The 17,649-nt window shown below is 42.7% G+C and overlaps 1 protein-coding gene across 1 annotated transcript in view; it reads left to right on the top strand.

Moving 5' to 3' along the window:
* LOC126335871 (uncharacterized) overlaps positions 1–17,649 on the top strand; it is a 1,498,073-nt gene that overhangs the window by 674,278 nt on the left and 806,146 nt on the right. Inside the window, exon 3 of the mRNA XM_049999344.1 lies at positions 5,589–5,615. Coding sequence (XP_049855301.1) covers positions 5,589–5,615 — 27 coding nt within the window. The remainder of the gene's footprint in view (positions 1–5,588; positions 5,616–17,649) is intronic.

Here is a 17,649-nt window from a genome sequence, read left to right on the forward strand (position 1 = left end):
TCGCGTTTGAGTTCACGAAGCATGGGGTTGGGGTTGGGTTGTTTTGGGGAAGGAGACCAGACTGCGAGGTCATCGGTCTCATCGGATTGGGGAAGGACGGGGAAGGAAGTCGGTCGTGCCCTTTCAAAGGAACCATCCCGGCATTTGCCTGGAGCGATTTAGGGAAATCACGGAAAATCTAAATCAGGATGGCCGGACACGGGATGGAACCGTCGTCCTCCCGAATGCGAGTCCAGTGTCTAACCACTGCGCCACCTCGCTCGGTTTCACGAAGCATCTCCGTAATACCTGAACACTGATCAGACCTACTGATAACAAATCTACCAGTATGCCTCCGAATTTCATTTGTTGCCATTAAGGTCTACTCTAGGTTGCTTCTAGTCTGGATGATAATGATGCTTTTAGAGTAGTATGTCCTCGTTAGTGGAATTTAGGTTAATGCTCTCTTGAGGTTGCAGTAGAGGGTATCTCGTACCAGATCTAGCTCTTTTCTTTCTTGTTCCTCTCGCAAATGGAACGAGGGACAAACGACTGACAAACGACCGACTTTATGCCTGAATACGAGTCCTAATTCCTCTTATCTTACGTTCGCGGTCGTTACTCTACACCAATAATAGCAGGAATAATCTGAGATCACAACTAACGCATTCGACAGTTTTCTATGCTTGAATCGTTGCCCGACCTTTAATAATGGGTGAATTTTTAATTGGTGATCCATTTATACTGAACTGATACGCAGGGTGTTAGACTATAACTACAGAATTGTGGTAATTCGAACGTTAATATGTACCCTCTTCATTGCATTAGTTTCTTTTTCTCTGCGTATAACAGTCCAGAGTGATTCCGTTGTCCAGGGATTTACGTTGATAACTACATACTTGTAGGTCTGACTTCGATTCTCAAAGAAGGGAGACCATTTCTAAAGGCCTGCCACATGCAGTCCACCACAGAAAGTCACCGATATTTCTTTCTGCAGCTGTCGCTGAATCGTCCCACTGCTCCTCAAACAACTAACGAAATGAGGGACGACGTGACCGAGATCGTAATAGGTCAACACAACCCATATGAAGTGCAACACAGATGCTAAGGCAAGTTAAACACACTGCCGGAATACAAAAAAATGTCAACACCCTATAGGGCAATGTCATTTGATTGACAAGTGAGGTGAAAGGTAGTACGTCACTGTAGGAGAATGTGATAACAAATTTAGATCAAACGATGCACACGTCGCAGTAAAGAGTGCCCAAACAGTTACATCATTATATAGTCTACAGCCCTCTGGTGGCAACGCAGACATTTGTACGACCACAAAGGTGCCGAATGGCATCCTACAACAGCGTGGATTGAATATCTTGCGCTTTTTGTTCTGCAATGATTCTTGCAGCCCCTGGAGAACGAGTAAATTCCCACTTCACCATACGTGTTCCATTAGCGAGAGATCAGGTGATCTCACTGGCCAGGGGCAGTTGTACACCACATTGCGTCGCAACAGCAGCATGTGGTTGTGGACTGTCCTGCTAAAAAGACACATCACATTCCTGCCGAAGCCTATGCAATGTAGTGGGCTCAGGTTACTTTACCTACAGAGAGCACAATTGTGGCAAAGAGTTGTACCTGATGGCCCCACATAACATGAAGCCTGAGATGGGACCTGTACGTAGTGGGCGAATGTTCTTTGGATGTCTACGGCATACGAGAACACACACAGAATGGCTATGGGTCACCTAATATGAAGTCACAGTTCTTCAAGAAAAGGAAACTTGAAAATGTTGAACATCCACGTGATGAACCACCAGTTCCATTCCTTCCCTTCCGAGGCTCTACATCCAGCATTATAGGAAGAGTCCTGGAGGGACGAGATGTCAGAGCTATTATCTGATCTCCTAAGAAGACAATTCAATTGCTACGGCCTGTTAAGGACGGTATCGGCCTCAATGTACCTGTGCCTGCTATTTACAACATCCCATGTGAGTGCAGAAGCAATTACATCGGCCAGTCCATCCGCACCGTTTCCGATCGCTGTGCAGAACATCAGTGGCATATTAAAAATCGAGAAGTAGGGACATTGCCGTTGCTAAGTACAGCCTCACAAACCAACATAAAATACTGTTCGTCGAAAGAAATGTTTTGTCCCAGGCTTCCGCATACTCGTACTCTGTAATTATAGATGCTGTAGAAATAAGAATGTGTTAGAAAATATTCAACCGTAACGGCGGATACAATCTTAGGGGTGCATGGAAACGAGTTGTAGATGCAGAGAAGAGCCAGAGATATTCGTCGCAATGTTTACGCTAGGCGGGAACTGTGGCGCCACCAGCGCAGATGTTGTCACTATCTGCGATAGCATGACGTAATTGTCGATCAATCAGAAGCCATCTTTGGGCTATACCAAGGTCACCACAGCAGTAATTTTGACAGTATGTTGCTCCTGACAAAGAGGATGGAGGAAATCGTCGGAAGCTCAAGGTTTTACCCTGAACTTACGCTGCAGAAAGTCCGAGAATGTTTTATACATATACATTGTTATCCACACAGACAGTTTCCGACAGTTCATATACATAAGGGATGACATAGTAACTATAAAGATAACAGCGATCCACTGTTATGAAATTCCGTAAATACCACAACAGTGTTTGATTGCAAATATCTGCTTATTCAATAAACAAATATTAGCAGTCAAATACTCTTGTGGTATTTATAAAATTTTAGTGTATATTCAGTCGTTTTCTCCTCACTCCATACGATAGTGTAATATAGTATAAAATCAGTTATATTTGAGCGAAGTAACCCCAGCCATGCACTGTTCAGTGACTTGAGTTCTAATTGGATAATAAAATACAGTCCACGCGACGTTATTGACCAAACCGGAACAAAAAAAAAATGTTCGAATGAGTGTGAAATCTTATGGGACTTAACTGCAAGGTCATCAGTCCCTAAGCTTACACATTACTTAAACTAAATTATCCTATGGACAAACACACACACACCTATGCCCGAGGGAGGACTCGACCCTCCGACGGGACCAGCCGCACAGTCCATGACTGCAGCGCCCTAGACCGCTCGTCTAAAAATATAGTCGATGTCAAAAGGAGAAATGTGCAGGAGAATATCGACATTTGTTCTTCAGATACTACATTTTTTCCGTTGGGAACTGTCAGTTTTGTAATGAAGTATCCAACTGATAAAACAGCGACCACTCACTTTGTCTTATTCGGATTTGGGCCAATTTGCGTCATATGAAGATGAAGCACATTCTTTCTCGATTCTGTTAAGATGAAGTTGGAAATGGTAAATGAATTAAGTTCTTCGATGTCTTCAGTACTTTCGGTAAGTATAATGCAAACCGTAAAACAGTCAAAAGCTTAACTGAAGCTGAACACGAAATAATTGCTTCATTACGGCTGTAACTAAATCTAGCTATCTTGAACGTTTTAAGCTACGCAAAACAGTTAAAGTGAATCTCTTTCGATTTAACGCAGCGCTAAACAGTCGACCTATGTGGCTATTCCTCCAAGTAATGTGTCATTATGTTACAAAAAATTGAATTCCTACGTACCTTCACACAAAGCTTTGTTTAGAAACATGCCTAACAACTTAGAGGAAAACAAGTATTAAGGCTCTGTCCAAACGCAATTCCATTTATCAAACCAACAAAGTATTTTGAGTGTAGTAAATATGGACTTATATTTAATTACATGCTTTCGTTAAGAATGCTTAAAAAATGACATTAAATATTATTCAGTGATCAATTAGCGCAGCTCTTCATCTTAAATAATATTGTAACAGACGCTTTGCATTTGATTTCTAATCGAATGCAGACACATGTGATGTTGTAGTACTAATTACAAAATTATATTCTTATTAGTTTATGTAAATGTGAAGTCTTTGACTGAAATCAATACAAGCAACCTTTTCAATGCACTGTAAGAACAATTAATAAGATATCAACAACCATATATCGTATTTGAAAAGGACAACAGGAAACTAAGCTCTTCTGCTAAAAGCATGGCAGCGTTTTCCCTAAATGTGTGTGTGTTTTACGACCACATGAATCATAAAATTTAAAGAAAACATTATCACAAAGCATTAGTGCAAGACGGGTATGCTTCATCAGATTGTAGGTTGCAAATACTTTATTTCTTTGCGCATAACCGAAACCTAAAATTGTAAAAGTGTTTGTAATCTAGAAAAGAAAAATTTGCAAAACTAAAGATGAGCTTTTTTTGTCGACCTTCATGGATGACGCAAATAAAAGCGTGTTAGACGCTCGGCTAACCCGCATTTTATTATGTGTCAGCATATAATAATAGACTACTTATTATTAAAAAACTATTATTGGGAGATGGCCGGACAAATAAATAGAAAAAATGGGTAGTGATAGAAGCTGAAGAAACTTGTACTAAGAGCAGCGTTATTCTTCATGAGTGAAGGAGCCAACGCACAAAGGGCATCGGCTTCTTCGTAGAAGCAAGCACCTGGCTGTAGTTCCCCGTCTTTGAAGGGGCTCATACATGAATAAAATTTAAGTTATCAAATCTTTGACACACTACGCTCTTTAAAACACGTTTTTTGAAAACAATTAATTATTAATCTACTCATAATTTATCAATCTGCTTCTAATAACATTTGAATATCGGTATTTCTTTTCTTAGTTTTGAATCTATGAGATTCGTTATTTTGGTGTTATTCCAGTTTCTAGAATCAACGTGTGATGAGCGGTTTTTCCTCTCTGAGTTGTCATAGACGTATTTTTATGGCCAGTTTCATTTGGCAAATCGTCGTTGCCACTGATAAGATGGAAGAGAAAGTTCTTCTACGCCGTCTGCGTGAAAATCAGTATATTTCTTTTTGTGTGTTTCCCTGTTGTAACTGTGTATCAAAGACATTTGTAGGTACCCTTCGGTGGGCTGACGTTCCTCGGAAGCAAACGGTCTCCTCATTATATACAGCCAAGTTTTGAAATACACGGAAGTGCTTACCCTCGATAGAATTAGAGGATGCAGTGGGTAAATGTATGAAGTTCTATCTTAATAACTAAAGAGAAATATAACTAATGAGAAATAGTTGAGGAGTATCTAACACTCTTACATATAACGCAAAAATGTGCAGTGCTAATTTGAAAACAATCCATGAATCATTATTGAACCTAAGGCCTGAGAATATTGATTTCAACAGAAGTAACTGCACTGGCCTGATGTCGCAGAAGAAGCTGAGTAACTCCGTGGGGTAGTGGTTATGATACTAAACTGTTGTATGGAGGGTCGTGAGTTCAATGCTACCCTGGTCTGTACAACTTTAACTTCTATATTCGTTTCGAGTACATTCTAGAGGTATTCACAAATGTCAAGAATCATTGTACTGGGATGTTCTGCAGCGGTATATGTAGTGCATGAGTTCTGGCCGGAGGAAATTCGCTCCGCGCCCTTGTATTTGCAAGTGCTGAATAAATCACCGTTAAGTGAAGTTAATGTTCGTCATTCATCCAATTACACCTTCTTTTCCGTGACAATATACTTTGCTGTTTTTAGAAATGAGACTGTACTTTACACTCTGCAGAGACTAATAGTATAACTTTTTATCTGTTGCAGATATCCGTGCCTGACCCGGAGATTACGGTAAGAACGAAAGTTTTCAGTCTCTTCTATTATTACAGTAGTTACGAAATCATCTGTAAAATTTTTGCTTTGTTATCTACGTACAAATATTAGTTTTGTAGGCAATACGATGGCTACGCATTATGTCCCTAGTTTCAATGTGAATTTTGTCAGAGATGCACCGAACACGACAGCGCGAAACAATTAATCGAATGTCGTCTTTCTTACGGCTTGACGGAAGTTCCTATACCATGCAGCATAGAGAACAATAGGAAGACGAAGAAATGCGCCTATGAGAATATAACAGCCAAAAATACGAGAGATTGTTTCCTGAGACATCCTGAATACGAAAAGTTCGAGTCAGCTCTCAACACCAACAGTCAAAGTCATGCGACCTTCTATTGACTAAAACTGCATTTTTTACCAGCGCTTCGTCTCGGGAGACACTTTAGTTTAGTTGTACACTTAAGTGCCGGAAAAGTGCCTGTTATTATTACAATGTCGTTGCTATTCTCATAGATTTATTTATCCAAGAAAATGACACATTACTTTTTCCTGCTATGACTACCTGAATACCGGTATCATTAATCAATGTTTCATTTATTCATTTTCCAGAGTAGCCATAATTTTCATACAGCAAGATAGAGGGACATACTGAATGCTAGCCTGCAGAATTAGTCACCATTTGGTATCACAACACCTAGAGACGCAACTCATTGTATCAAATACCCGGCACTGTCATTGCTATTTAGTTGTTAACTGGATATAATTTTTTTTAATCCCAAGCTAAAAAACATAATGCTACCAAACATCTGATCTGAGTGATGGCGGGAGGAGATACAGCCCACGGAGCCGTGTACTGCATTTCCGGCCGTATTGATTGATCGGTAGCAATTTCGCATTCCATACATCAGAGAACACATTCCTCGCGGCGGTATCCGCAGTTAGCTGTCTCACAGAAATTAACGCAATAGTCAATCAGAATCCGATTTAACTTTGCATATTGCTACTCATTTCTCTTTCGCAACTCATCCGCGACGCGTGACTCGCAGTATGGCCACAGGCCTGCATGCACATCAGTTAACAAGGTCTGTGTGGCACCAGGCTATTCATACGTATTTGTCTCTGCGAACACAACAGCTGGAGATCGTAAACGTATTTCCTGTCACTGTACGTCAACAGTCAGAGTCGAGTGAGATCCAACGGAGCGTGATTGTTAGCGTCCACATCCGAGATTACGCCTAGATCACTGTAGGCGATGTTGTTGGAGACGTAAAACGTCTGGCAAGCGCTGAAAGTTATCGTCGATATGGTACTTCAGAGACTTCAAGTGTCACACATTGCTGAACTATTTCGTACACACTAGAAACAATTCATCGAACAAGCATTGCTACTAATAGAAGTGATTTCCATTGCTACTTAGGTACTGATCTCGCTGACACAAAGAGCTGTGAGGGGCCGTACAGGATGATTCAGTTGCTCCTTTCGCTGGATTTTCTGCCGCCCACAACGTCTTCAAATACAACGCTCACTTGCTACGTGCAAACTGTTATTCCTACAGAAAAAAATGAACAGGACCTTTTCTAGGAAATTTAATTTAGTTAAACTTTGTACTAGGATATGTTTCGCTGGAGCCCATGGTTTTCGAGTTATTCAAGAAAACCCCCTTTGAAAGTCACTTTTGTCAATTTCTCCTGAATACTTAGAAAACTGCTGCCTGTAGCGGAAACGTATCCAGGTACAAAATTTAAGGACATTAAATTTCCTACATAAATGTGCTGTTCATTTTTTCTGTAGGAATAATACACTATTGGCCATTAAAATTGCTACACCAGGAAGAAATGCAGATGATAAACTAATCATTGGATAAATATATTATACTAGAACTGGCATGTGATTACATTTCCAAGCAATTTGGGTGCATAGATCCTGAGAAATCAGTACCCAGAACAACCACCTCTGACCGTAATAACGGCCTTGATACGCCTGGGCATTGAGTAAGATCTTGGATGGTTTGTACAGGTACAGCTGCCAATGCAGCTTCAGCACGATACCACAGTTCATCAAGAGCAGTGACTGGCGTATTGTGACGAGCCAGTTGCTCGGCCACCATTGACCAGACGGTTCCAAATCGTGAGAGATCTGGAGAATGTGCTCGCCAGGGCAGCAGTCGAACATTTTCTGTGTCCAGAAAGGCCCGTACAGGACCTGCAACATGCGTTGGTGCATTATCCTGCTGAAATGTAGGGTTTCGCAAGGATCGAATAAATTGTAGACACACGAGTCGTAACACATCTGAAATGTAACGTCCACTGTTCAAAGTGCCATCAATGCGAACAAGAGATGACCGAGACGTGTAACCAACAGCACCCCATACCATCACGCCGGGTGATACACCAATGTGGCGATGACCAATACACGCTTCCAATGTGCGTTCACCGCGATGTCGCCAAACACGGATGCGACCATTGTGATGCTGTAAACAGAACCTGGATTCATCCGAAAAAATGACGTTTTGCCATTCGTGCACCCAGGTTCGTCGTTGAGTACACCATCGCAGGCGCTTTTGTCTGTGGTCCAGCGTCAAGGGTAACCGCAGCCATGGTCCCATAGCTAATAGTCCATGCTGCTGCAGACGTCGACGAACTGTTCGTGCAGATGGTTGTTGTCTTTCATACGTCACCATCTGTTGACTCAGGGATCGAGACGTGGCTGCACGATCCGTTACAGCCATGTAGATAAGATGCTTGTCATCTCGACTGCTAGTGATACGAGGCCGTTGGGATCCAGCACGGCGTTCCGTATTACCCTCCTGAACCCACCTATTCCTTATTCTGCTAACAGTCATTAGATTTAGACCAACGCAAGCAGAAATGTCGCAATACGATAAACCGCAATCGCGATAGGCTACAATCCGACCTTTATCAAAGTCTGAAACGTGATGGTTCGCATTTCTCCTCCTTACATGAGGCATCACAACAACGTTTCACTAAGCAACGCCGGTCAACTGCTGTTTGTGTATGAGAAGTCGGTTGGAAACTTTCCTCATGTCAGCATGTTGTAGGTGTCGCCACCGGCGCCAACCTTGTGTGAATGCTCTGAAAAGCTCATCATTTGCATATCACAGCATCTTCTTCCTGTCGGTTAAATTCTCGTCTGTAGCCCGTCGTCTTCGTGGTGTAGCAATTTTAATGGCCAGTAGTGTAGTTTGCACGAAGTGAGCGGGGGAATATAAAGATCCTGCGAGTGGTATTTGGACTGTAGGTCGCATAAAACCCAGTTCTGTGGCTGTAGAAAACACTGAAAGCACTCTTCGGTTAGAGACACAGAGCGTTGTAAATAACGGTTGGGCAGTGACAGAGCTATTTATAAGTTAATGAGTCATGTTACATGATATGACATCGCCAACGGTGTATATGGTGAGGTAGATACCTGGAGTTAGGTTATTTACTCGACCGCAGCATGAGATAGCGACATTCCTTTGACGCAACGAGATAGTCTGGCGCAGATTATCCAACTCTGAGCTCGAACCATTACTTTGGGACGATATAAGGGTGAACCCTGCTATCCATAAGAACAGTGTGAGTCGAATAGGTAACATATATGACCTACTATTGGCACCACAGTTCGTTACACTTGGTATTTCATGCCCGAACAAGAATCTTCAAAGCATCAGATGAAGATAAACAAAAATCGTATTATACGGTCACGCACCGACACGGAATAGTCCATCATACTGCAGATCAGTTTCATTTTGAGTAGAACGTCGGAAGTTTGTAAAATTGGCAAGGGGATCTTTTCACTGTAATTCTTGTAGGTGTTTTCGGACGACGTTCAAGATATAACATGAATTAAGGACGTGTCTTGCAGAAAAGGTTTCCTAATTACACTCTAAAACTACCCACTACAAAGTAATTATCCGTATGGGAAATCAGTAGATGTAATCTACATATGCACACACAAAAAAGATTACAATTTCAGAGAAACTGAATGATTTATTGAAGAGAAAGGGCTTCAGAGTTTGAGCAACTCAATTACGTTTTTGTCCAACTCTGCTCCTTGTGAAACCAGTTATTGTGCTTTGCATCGATTGATATGACTTCATGGATGTCGTCCTGAGGGATATAGTGGCACATTCTGTCTAACTGGGGTGTTAGATCGTCAAAATTCTGGAATGCCCGGTGGGCCCTGTCCATAATGCTCCAAAATTTCTCAGTTGTGGAGAGACCCGGCGACCTTGCAAGGCCGGCCGCGGTGGCCGAGCGGCTCTAGGCGCTTCAGTCCGGCACCGCGCGACTGCTAACGTCGCAGGTTCGAATCCAGCCTCGGGCATGCATGTGTGTGACGTCCATAGCTTAGTTAGGTTTCAGTAGTTCTAAGTCTAGGAGACTGATGACCTCAGATGTTAAGTCCCATAGTGCTTACAGACATCTGAACCATTCTTTAGCGGGCACGGTAGCTCAGCGTGTTCGGTCAGAGTGTTTGCTACCCCCTGTAACAAAAAACTGAGCGAATGGGTCAACGTAGAACCTAAACAAGTGTCATCGGACGTCCGCCCCGAACAAATTCAATGAACAATGTAGATCAAAATGAGATTTAACAAAAAGGTGTTAGAGCGCTTTCCCGCGAAAGGCAAAGGTCCCGAATTGGAGTCTCGGTCCGGCACAGAATTTTAAGCTGCCAGGAACTTTCATATCAGCGCACCCTCTGCTACAGAGTGAAAATCTCATTCAAGCCGAAAAATTGCTTATACAAGCGTCAGATATAGAACATGTTATTCACTCTCTCAATTCGTGAATCCTTCTTTTGAGTAAATCATCCATTGCTTTTTTTAAAAAATTGCTTCATTTGTTTGTATGTACATGTACATCACATCCACATATTTCCGTCCCGTTCGGATAATTCCTTCATCGTACGTCTTTTTTTTTTTTTTGTCTTAGAGTGTATGTCATATTCGTACTAACTACGGAGGATCTCGAAATACCTTTGATACAATTTGGCAAGGATTCTAGCTCTACGGTATGATAGACAAAGACAAAAGTGAGTATAAAAGTTAGTAGGGAAGTTTGTCATAAAGGCTTAACTAACACCTGAAAAATAGTTATGTATTTTTTCGGTAGGTGCGTCACAATACCGTCGCACACAACTAGAGGGGCCAAAAGAGTATGGCCGCAGCCAACTGATAAAATGGAGTAAAGTGCTGTATTCAGCAGCAACGAAAATGTTAGCATATGTCAGGCCCACTCAGAAGACGAAGGAGGTTTTGCTTCCTCTGCCGGCGATATACGGTACTGTCACGTGGCGATTTCCTGTGGACTTAGAGTGCAGATATGTGCTTTCAAACAAATTCAAAGTTAATTACGAAACTTTAGTTTTGCAGGTGGTAGTTGAAACCTTACTATTATTCCGGGAAAACGTACACGTAATCTGGATTTTTCCTCTCCTTCAAGCTGTTTTATCCAGGAGCCATATCCTGTGATGAACTCCCTAAATCATTTGTTGCCTTACTGTTAGTGAATTTACTTGATCATTCATTGCTACTATCCAACCATATCATGGGAGAAAATCAGCTGCACTCTGACAAAACATATTTTTTTGTAAAGCCTGCAGTTAATAGCCAATTTGGACTATGCAGGCCTTCTTATGTTGTTAGCAACACCAATTACATTTTGATTAGCAAAGACTTGATACCTTTTGAAGTCGTCAATAATAATTTCATTTCGTTCGAGTAAAGAAACCAGATTAAAATACACCGTCCGTCCAAAAAGTTCCTTCTCATGAAGGGTCAAATTTTTGACGACATAACCGATATTCTAGCAAATGTGACACGCCAGTTGAACAACAAAATAAAGAAGGACTCTCCTGACAGTTTCACATGACTGTACGCAAGTTTTCAGTGTTATACTCGTGTGGGAGAAAACCATGTAGAATGAAGCATTAAACCCATCATCCTAACTTTACTCCATTTAGTCTCGAAACATTTAGGACTGACGGAGGTATTCTCACTCTTTGACGTGCAGTCTCTATACATAATGTGCAAAAACAACGCCAATAAAGTAGAAGAGACTATTTATCATAGGTGATACACTAGTACTCAGTAGTTTTACAACTCTGTACTGCAACCTTGCACCGTGAACAGTTTTATCAAAATCGGTGAACTACACTACTGTCCATTAAAACTGCTACACCACGAAGATGACGTGCTGCAGACGCGAAATTTAACCGACAGGATGAAGATGCTGTGACATGCAAATTATTAACTTTTCAGAGCTTTCACACAAGGTTGGCGCCGGTGGCGACACCTACAATGTGATGATATGAGGAAAGTTTCCAATCGATTTCTCATACACAATCATCATCCAAGTTCCGTATTGACAATGTATCGTTCGGTAGAAATCGTGACACCGAACGATACATTCATAATAGGGAACATTGCTACAAAAGTTGCCTCTAGTGCAGTAAATAGTACCGCTGCGAATTCATACTGGCTAAGGGTATTACACGGAAACAAATAAGTGTAAATAGTGGATGGCACGTGACAGGCGGTAGTTCACGTAAAGAATTCTTTGTATTTCAACACATTTTCTCGCGTACTAGAAAGAAAACAGAAATGGTTCAAATAGCTCTGAGCACTATGGGACTTAACATCTGAGGTCATCAGTCCACTAGACGTAGAACTGATTAAACCTAACTAACCTAAGGACATCACACACATCCATGCCCGAGGCAGGATTCGCACCTGCAACCGCAACAGCAGCGCGGTTCCGGACTGAAGCGCCTAGAACCGTTCGGCCTATGAGGTCGGCTAAAGAAAACACAACAACTAGTTCACTGAACAATTCTGTGTATTTAACGCCGACCGATTTTATTTATTTAACGCCAACGGCCATTGTGCATTAAAGGCATCTTTACGTGAAACTCTAGTTCCACAGGTGACCAACAGGAGCTGTAAATGGCTTCAATCTTATTTGTTCTTCTGTTATATTGCATCAGATAGGAAACCAGATGTTTACAATTGCAACGAGAATGTGCGTGAAATGCGTTTTATGAGCTTTAGACCAAGGTGACAGAAATATGTACCCATGTGTTCTGCTGTGCGGTGTACTACTCGCAATAACTGTTAGGAGATTGTGTCATAAAAGATACAGGACAACAGAACAAGTAGAACAAGTAAATGTGTAAGCTACAGTATCAAGATCGTCCTATATGAACACCCGGATAGATTACTACTAGTGTTGGGGAGGGACACAAAGAATGTAGTGTGTGGACACACAAGGTGAGAATGTGGGTCTCGACGGAGGCGTTGCATGAGATAGTCCCTTGCAGTCGCACTATTCTGTGACCTCGCTGACTCAGATGGACGGAGCGCCTGCCATGCAAGCAGGAGATCCCGGGTTCGAGCCCCGGTCGGGGCACACTTTTTCATCTATCCCTGTGGATAAATATCAACGTCCGTCAGCTGCTGAAGGTATTAATATAATTCTAATTTCATTACTAGCAGTGTCTCCGTCCTTACAGCCCTTCTTTATTTCTCTCATGCCCTGTGCCCTCTGTACCATGATAATCAATCTTGGATTGCTTAGCAGATAACCCATGAACTCTACCCTTCCCCTTCTTCTGGTAAGGGTTTCCTTCTGACTTCTTTCCCCTATTGTTCTTTGTAATATATTTTAATCTGATAATTTCTGATGTTACCCACATAAGACAAATTTTCGAAATGTACTCTCTAAGTAGAGCACCGTAGAATGCAAATTCTTTAAAATTTTTAAAACAGACAGTTTAAGAAAATAGGGGAAAGAAGTCAGAAGGAAACCCTTACCAGAAGAAGGGGAAGGGTAGAGTTCATGGGTTATCTGCTAAGCAATCCAAGATTGATTATCATGGTACAGAGGGCACAGGGCATGAGAGAAATAAAGAAGGGCTGTAAGGACGGTGTATCAAGACGACCGATGTAATCAGTTTGTAGAGGAACTGTTTGAAGCCAGTCAATTCACTCTCTCTCTCTCTCTTTTTCTTAAATTGTCTTATTTAGTAGGGTGTTACCCAAAACTGTGAACAGTGTAATTGGAATTCTCTGTTCACTTGCTGAGCAGTAGTATTTTTACCATATTTTCAGGATGACTATTCTACTGCACAATCCAACTAGTTATTTGCAGTGAGAAAGACTTACAGTGACAGCACAAGTGTGCACAAAATTTACGAACTGCAGAGTCAAAGAAGACACGCGACGCGTTAGCATAGTCGTCACAGATGCAGTTCGCCATTACACCTCAGAAGATTTGCTAGTGTATTCATCTGTTTTACTTCACCTGCAAAATACACTCCTGGAAATGGAAAAAAGAACACATTGACACCGGTGTGTCAGACCCACCATGCTTGCTCCGCACACTGCGAGAGGGCTGTACAAGCAATGATCACACGCACGGCACAGCGAACAAACCAGGAACGGCGGTGTTGGCCGTCGAATGGCGCTAGCTGCGCAGCATTTGTGCACCGCCGCCGTCAGTATCAGCCAGTTTGCCGTGGCATACGGAGCTCCATCGCAGTCTTTAACACTGGTAGCATGCCGCGACAGCGTGGACGTGAACCGTATGTGCAGTTGACGGACTTTGAGCGAGGGCGTATAGTGGGCATGCGGGAGGCCGGGTGGACGTACCGCCGAATTGCTCAACACGTGGGGCGTGAGGTCTCCACAGTACATCGATGTTGTCGCCAGTGGTCGGCGGAAGGTGCACGTGCCCGTCGACCTGGGACCGGACCGCAGCGACGCACGGATGCACGCCAAGAAGTGCCGTAGGGGACCGCACCGCCACTTCCCAACAAATTAGGGACACTGTTGCTCCTGGGGTATCGGCGAGGACCATTCGCAACCGTCTCCATGAAGCTGGGCTACGGTACCGCACACCGTTAGGCCGTCTTCCTCTCACGCCCCAACATCGTGCAGCCCGCCTCCAGTGGTGTCGCAACAGGCGTGAATGGAGGGACGAATGGAGACGTGTCGTCTTCAGCGATGAGAGTCGCTTCTGCCTTGGTGCCAATGATGGTCGTATGCGTGGTTGGCGCCGTGCAGGTGAGCGCCACAATCAGGACTGCATACGACCGAGGCACACAGGGCCAACACCCGGCATCATGGTGTGGGGAGCGATCTCCTACACAGGCCGTACACCTCTGGTGATCGTCGAGGGGACACTGAATAGTGCGCGGTACATCCAAACCGTCATCGAACCCATCGTTCTACCATTCCTAGACCGGCAAGGGAACTTGCTGTTCCAACAGGACAATGCACGTCCGCATGTATCCCGTGCCACCCAACGTGCTCTAGAAGGTGTAAGTCAACTACCCTGGCCAGCAAGATCTCCGGATCTGTTCCCCATTGAGCATGTTTGGGACTGGATGAAGCGTCGTCTCACGCGGTCTGCACGTCCAGCACGAACGCTGGTCCAGCTGAGGCGCCAGGTGGTAATGGCATGGCAAGCCGTTCCACAGGACTACATCCAGCATCTCTACGATCGCCTCCATGGGAGAATAGCAGCCTGCATTGCTGCGAAAGGTGGATATACACTGTACTAGTGCCGACATTGTGCATGCTCTGTTGCCTGTGTCTATGTGCCTGTGGTTCTGTCAGTGTGATCATGTGATGTATCTGACCCCAGGAATGTGTCAATAAAGTTTCCCCTTCCTGGGACAATGAATTCACGGTGTTCTTATTTAAATTTCCAGGAGTATAACTGTACATCTCCTATTACATCTATTGTCTGTGAGTGTTCTTTAAGTTCCTGCTTGCGTAATGGTCAATAACGTATACTTATTCAGAGTGATTTTCTCCACTGTGTGCAAACTCTATGGATTGATCGATGAGAGGGTACGGAACAAAAAGCGTCTAATGAACTTGCGTCCTGAAATTCATGGTTTCCATGCTAGAGTCCATTTATTCAGTCTTACTTTGTTACAGAGACTGAGGTCTAATACGCGCTGTACCATGCAGCCACAGTTACAGTATGTGCTGAAAATGGTTTCCATGTGCCTCAACCCGTGAGTGTATGCGCCTTAGCATGTTCTGCTCCACACATTCATATCTGCCAGGCTGCATCCGTACAGTTTCAAAGTCAGCGTGAATACGCCGTTCCAGTGTTTCTACATCTGGAATGGCCTCTGCACACATGATGCTTAACTACGGGTTGAGATCCGGCGGATAAGCAGGCCATGCAACTGGAAATCCTCGTCCGACCCATCGACCAGGGAAGACACATTATGATGAGTCCGGACCTTAACGGCGAAGTGAGCTGGAACACTATCATATAGAAGCCTTCGAATCATCAGTGGCTCTTCTTCCAGCAGGGGAAACAAAGTCACCCGCAAGAAACGCCGATAGTTCAGGTCTGTTAGCCTATGTGTAAGGAAGATTGGTCCAAAATACGGTCGCCATTTATCCCAGCCAATACATTCCGGTTGCACCGATGCTGACGACACGCTGTCGCCATAACAGAGGGGCTCCGCATACTATCAAGCAGATGACTTTTAGCGTCGCAAGTTGTTCCGAGCGAACGTTTGTTTTAGGATAGCTTGCTGCATGTAGCTTCCGGGGCTAGCGACCTAACCGGGAGACACACGCGCATCTGTCACTACCTGCCGTGGGAAAGCTACTCAATATCTCTTACTGGAAGCGTATATTCATGTAACATGTGAATCTAAATAAATGATATTATATATTATTCAATCATTTTCAAAATCAGTACACAACCTTTTGTTATTCAGGAGAAGATTTTATAAAAATTTCAACATTGTACCTATCATAGTTTCGAAGATAAAAAAAATTGGTAAAAAAACGTCAGAAACCGACACTTACGGAACTAAATTCAGTTAGGAAATATAATAGTTTATCTTCTGATATAACTGGAAAACAAACAGAACTCTCAGTATGTAGAATTAATTAATTGAGATTTTCATATTATAACTTTAATTATTTTTCGTTTTCGTAATATAAAAATCAGACAAAATTATTATTTGCATCTAATATTGTTGTCAGAATAAATGTGAGTAAATGAGAGTGCGTACGTGGGACATTCGTCAGATTTAAATGTTCCATGAAATCCCGTCTTAAGTAACCTGCAAGAGTTACACAAGCCTGTTGTGGCAAAATGATCCTAGGGAATTTACCCACTTTGCTGATGACTTAGGTCTAGGTGTGATTGCTATTTTAACAGAGCAGCCAGAAAGTCAGCTGGAGTAAAATCAGTATTTAAATAATATTTCCAGAATTAATGCCTTTTCGTTTTCCTTTATTAAACATTACGTTAATATTTGTATGCCAGAATGATGTAAATGCGTCTGCGTAGAAGGATTGTTGCAGGCCAGTTTTGGCACGAGTATGGCCATGAGCGAGCATTATGACTGGCAGCGAGTATGATCAGCCAATCAGAATTGAGGCGGTTCCCGCTCGTTTCCTGATAGTTATACTGGGAGTGAGGCTGCAAGAAGAGAAGTCACTTGCTAGCTTTGAATTCAGACGGTCATGTTACTAGTGCCAGTCAAAATCATGTGTAAAATGAAGAAATAATTGACTTCTGACGTCCAAATTGTGTGGCTGTAATAGCAGTTGCATTTACGGACAGTTTTGTGAAGTTTGGAAATTTTGTAATTGTTTTGTTGGAATGATGTTCACGTGTAAAAATTTGGCCTTCATAGTATCTACGTGACATGTTTCAGTATTCAACCACTGAACATTTTTAGAAATCCTCAAGAAAGACCGAATGTAATAACTCAAATTAGTGGTGAAATTAATGACTGTGATGACGTTGTTTGATTCGAGTCGGGATTGGACCGATTTCTGGCTGCTGTGCATGTGGAATGTGTGTATGAATTGTGAACTTGAAGAAAATAGCCAATAGTTCAAACGTAGACTGAACAGTGCCATTTATTTGGCTATAAGGACAAAATAAATACTTTTGTGTGGAAATGTTGGGCATTATTTTCCAGAAGCCAATTCATTTTCTTACTGCCGGATAAAATGGAATGACAGTTTTTCTACGGAACTTTCTTTCATAACTCAAGTTGC

The sequence above is a fragment of the Schistocerca gregaria genome, chromosome 2, assembly GCF_023897955.1.
Source record: "Schistocerca gregaria isolate iqSchGreg1 chromosome 2, iqSchGreg1.2, whole genome shotgun sequence".
Lineage (NCBI taxonomy): Eukaryota > Metazoa > Arthropoda > Insecta > Orthoptera > Acrididae > Schistocerca > Schistocerca gregaria.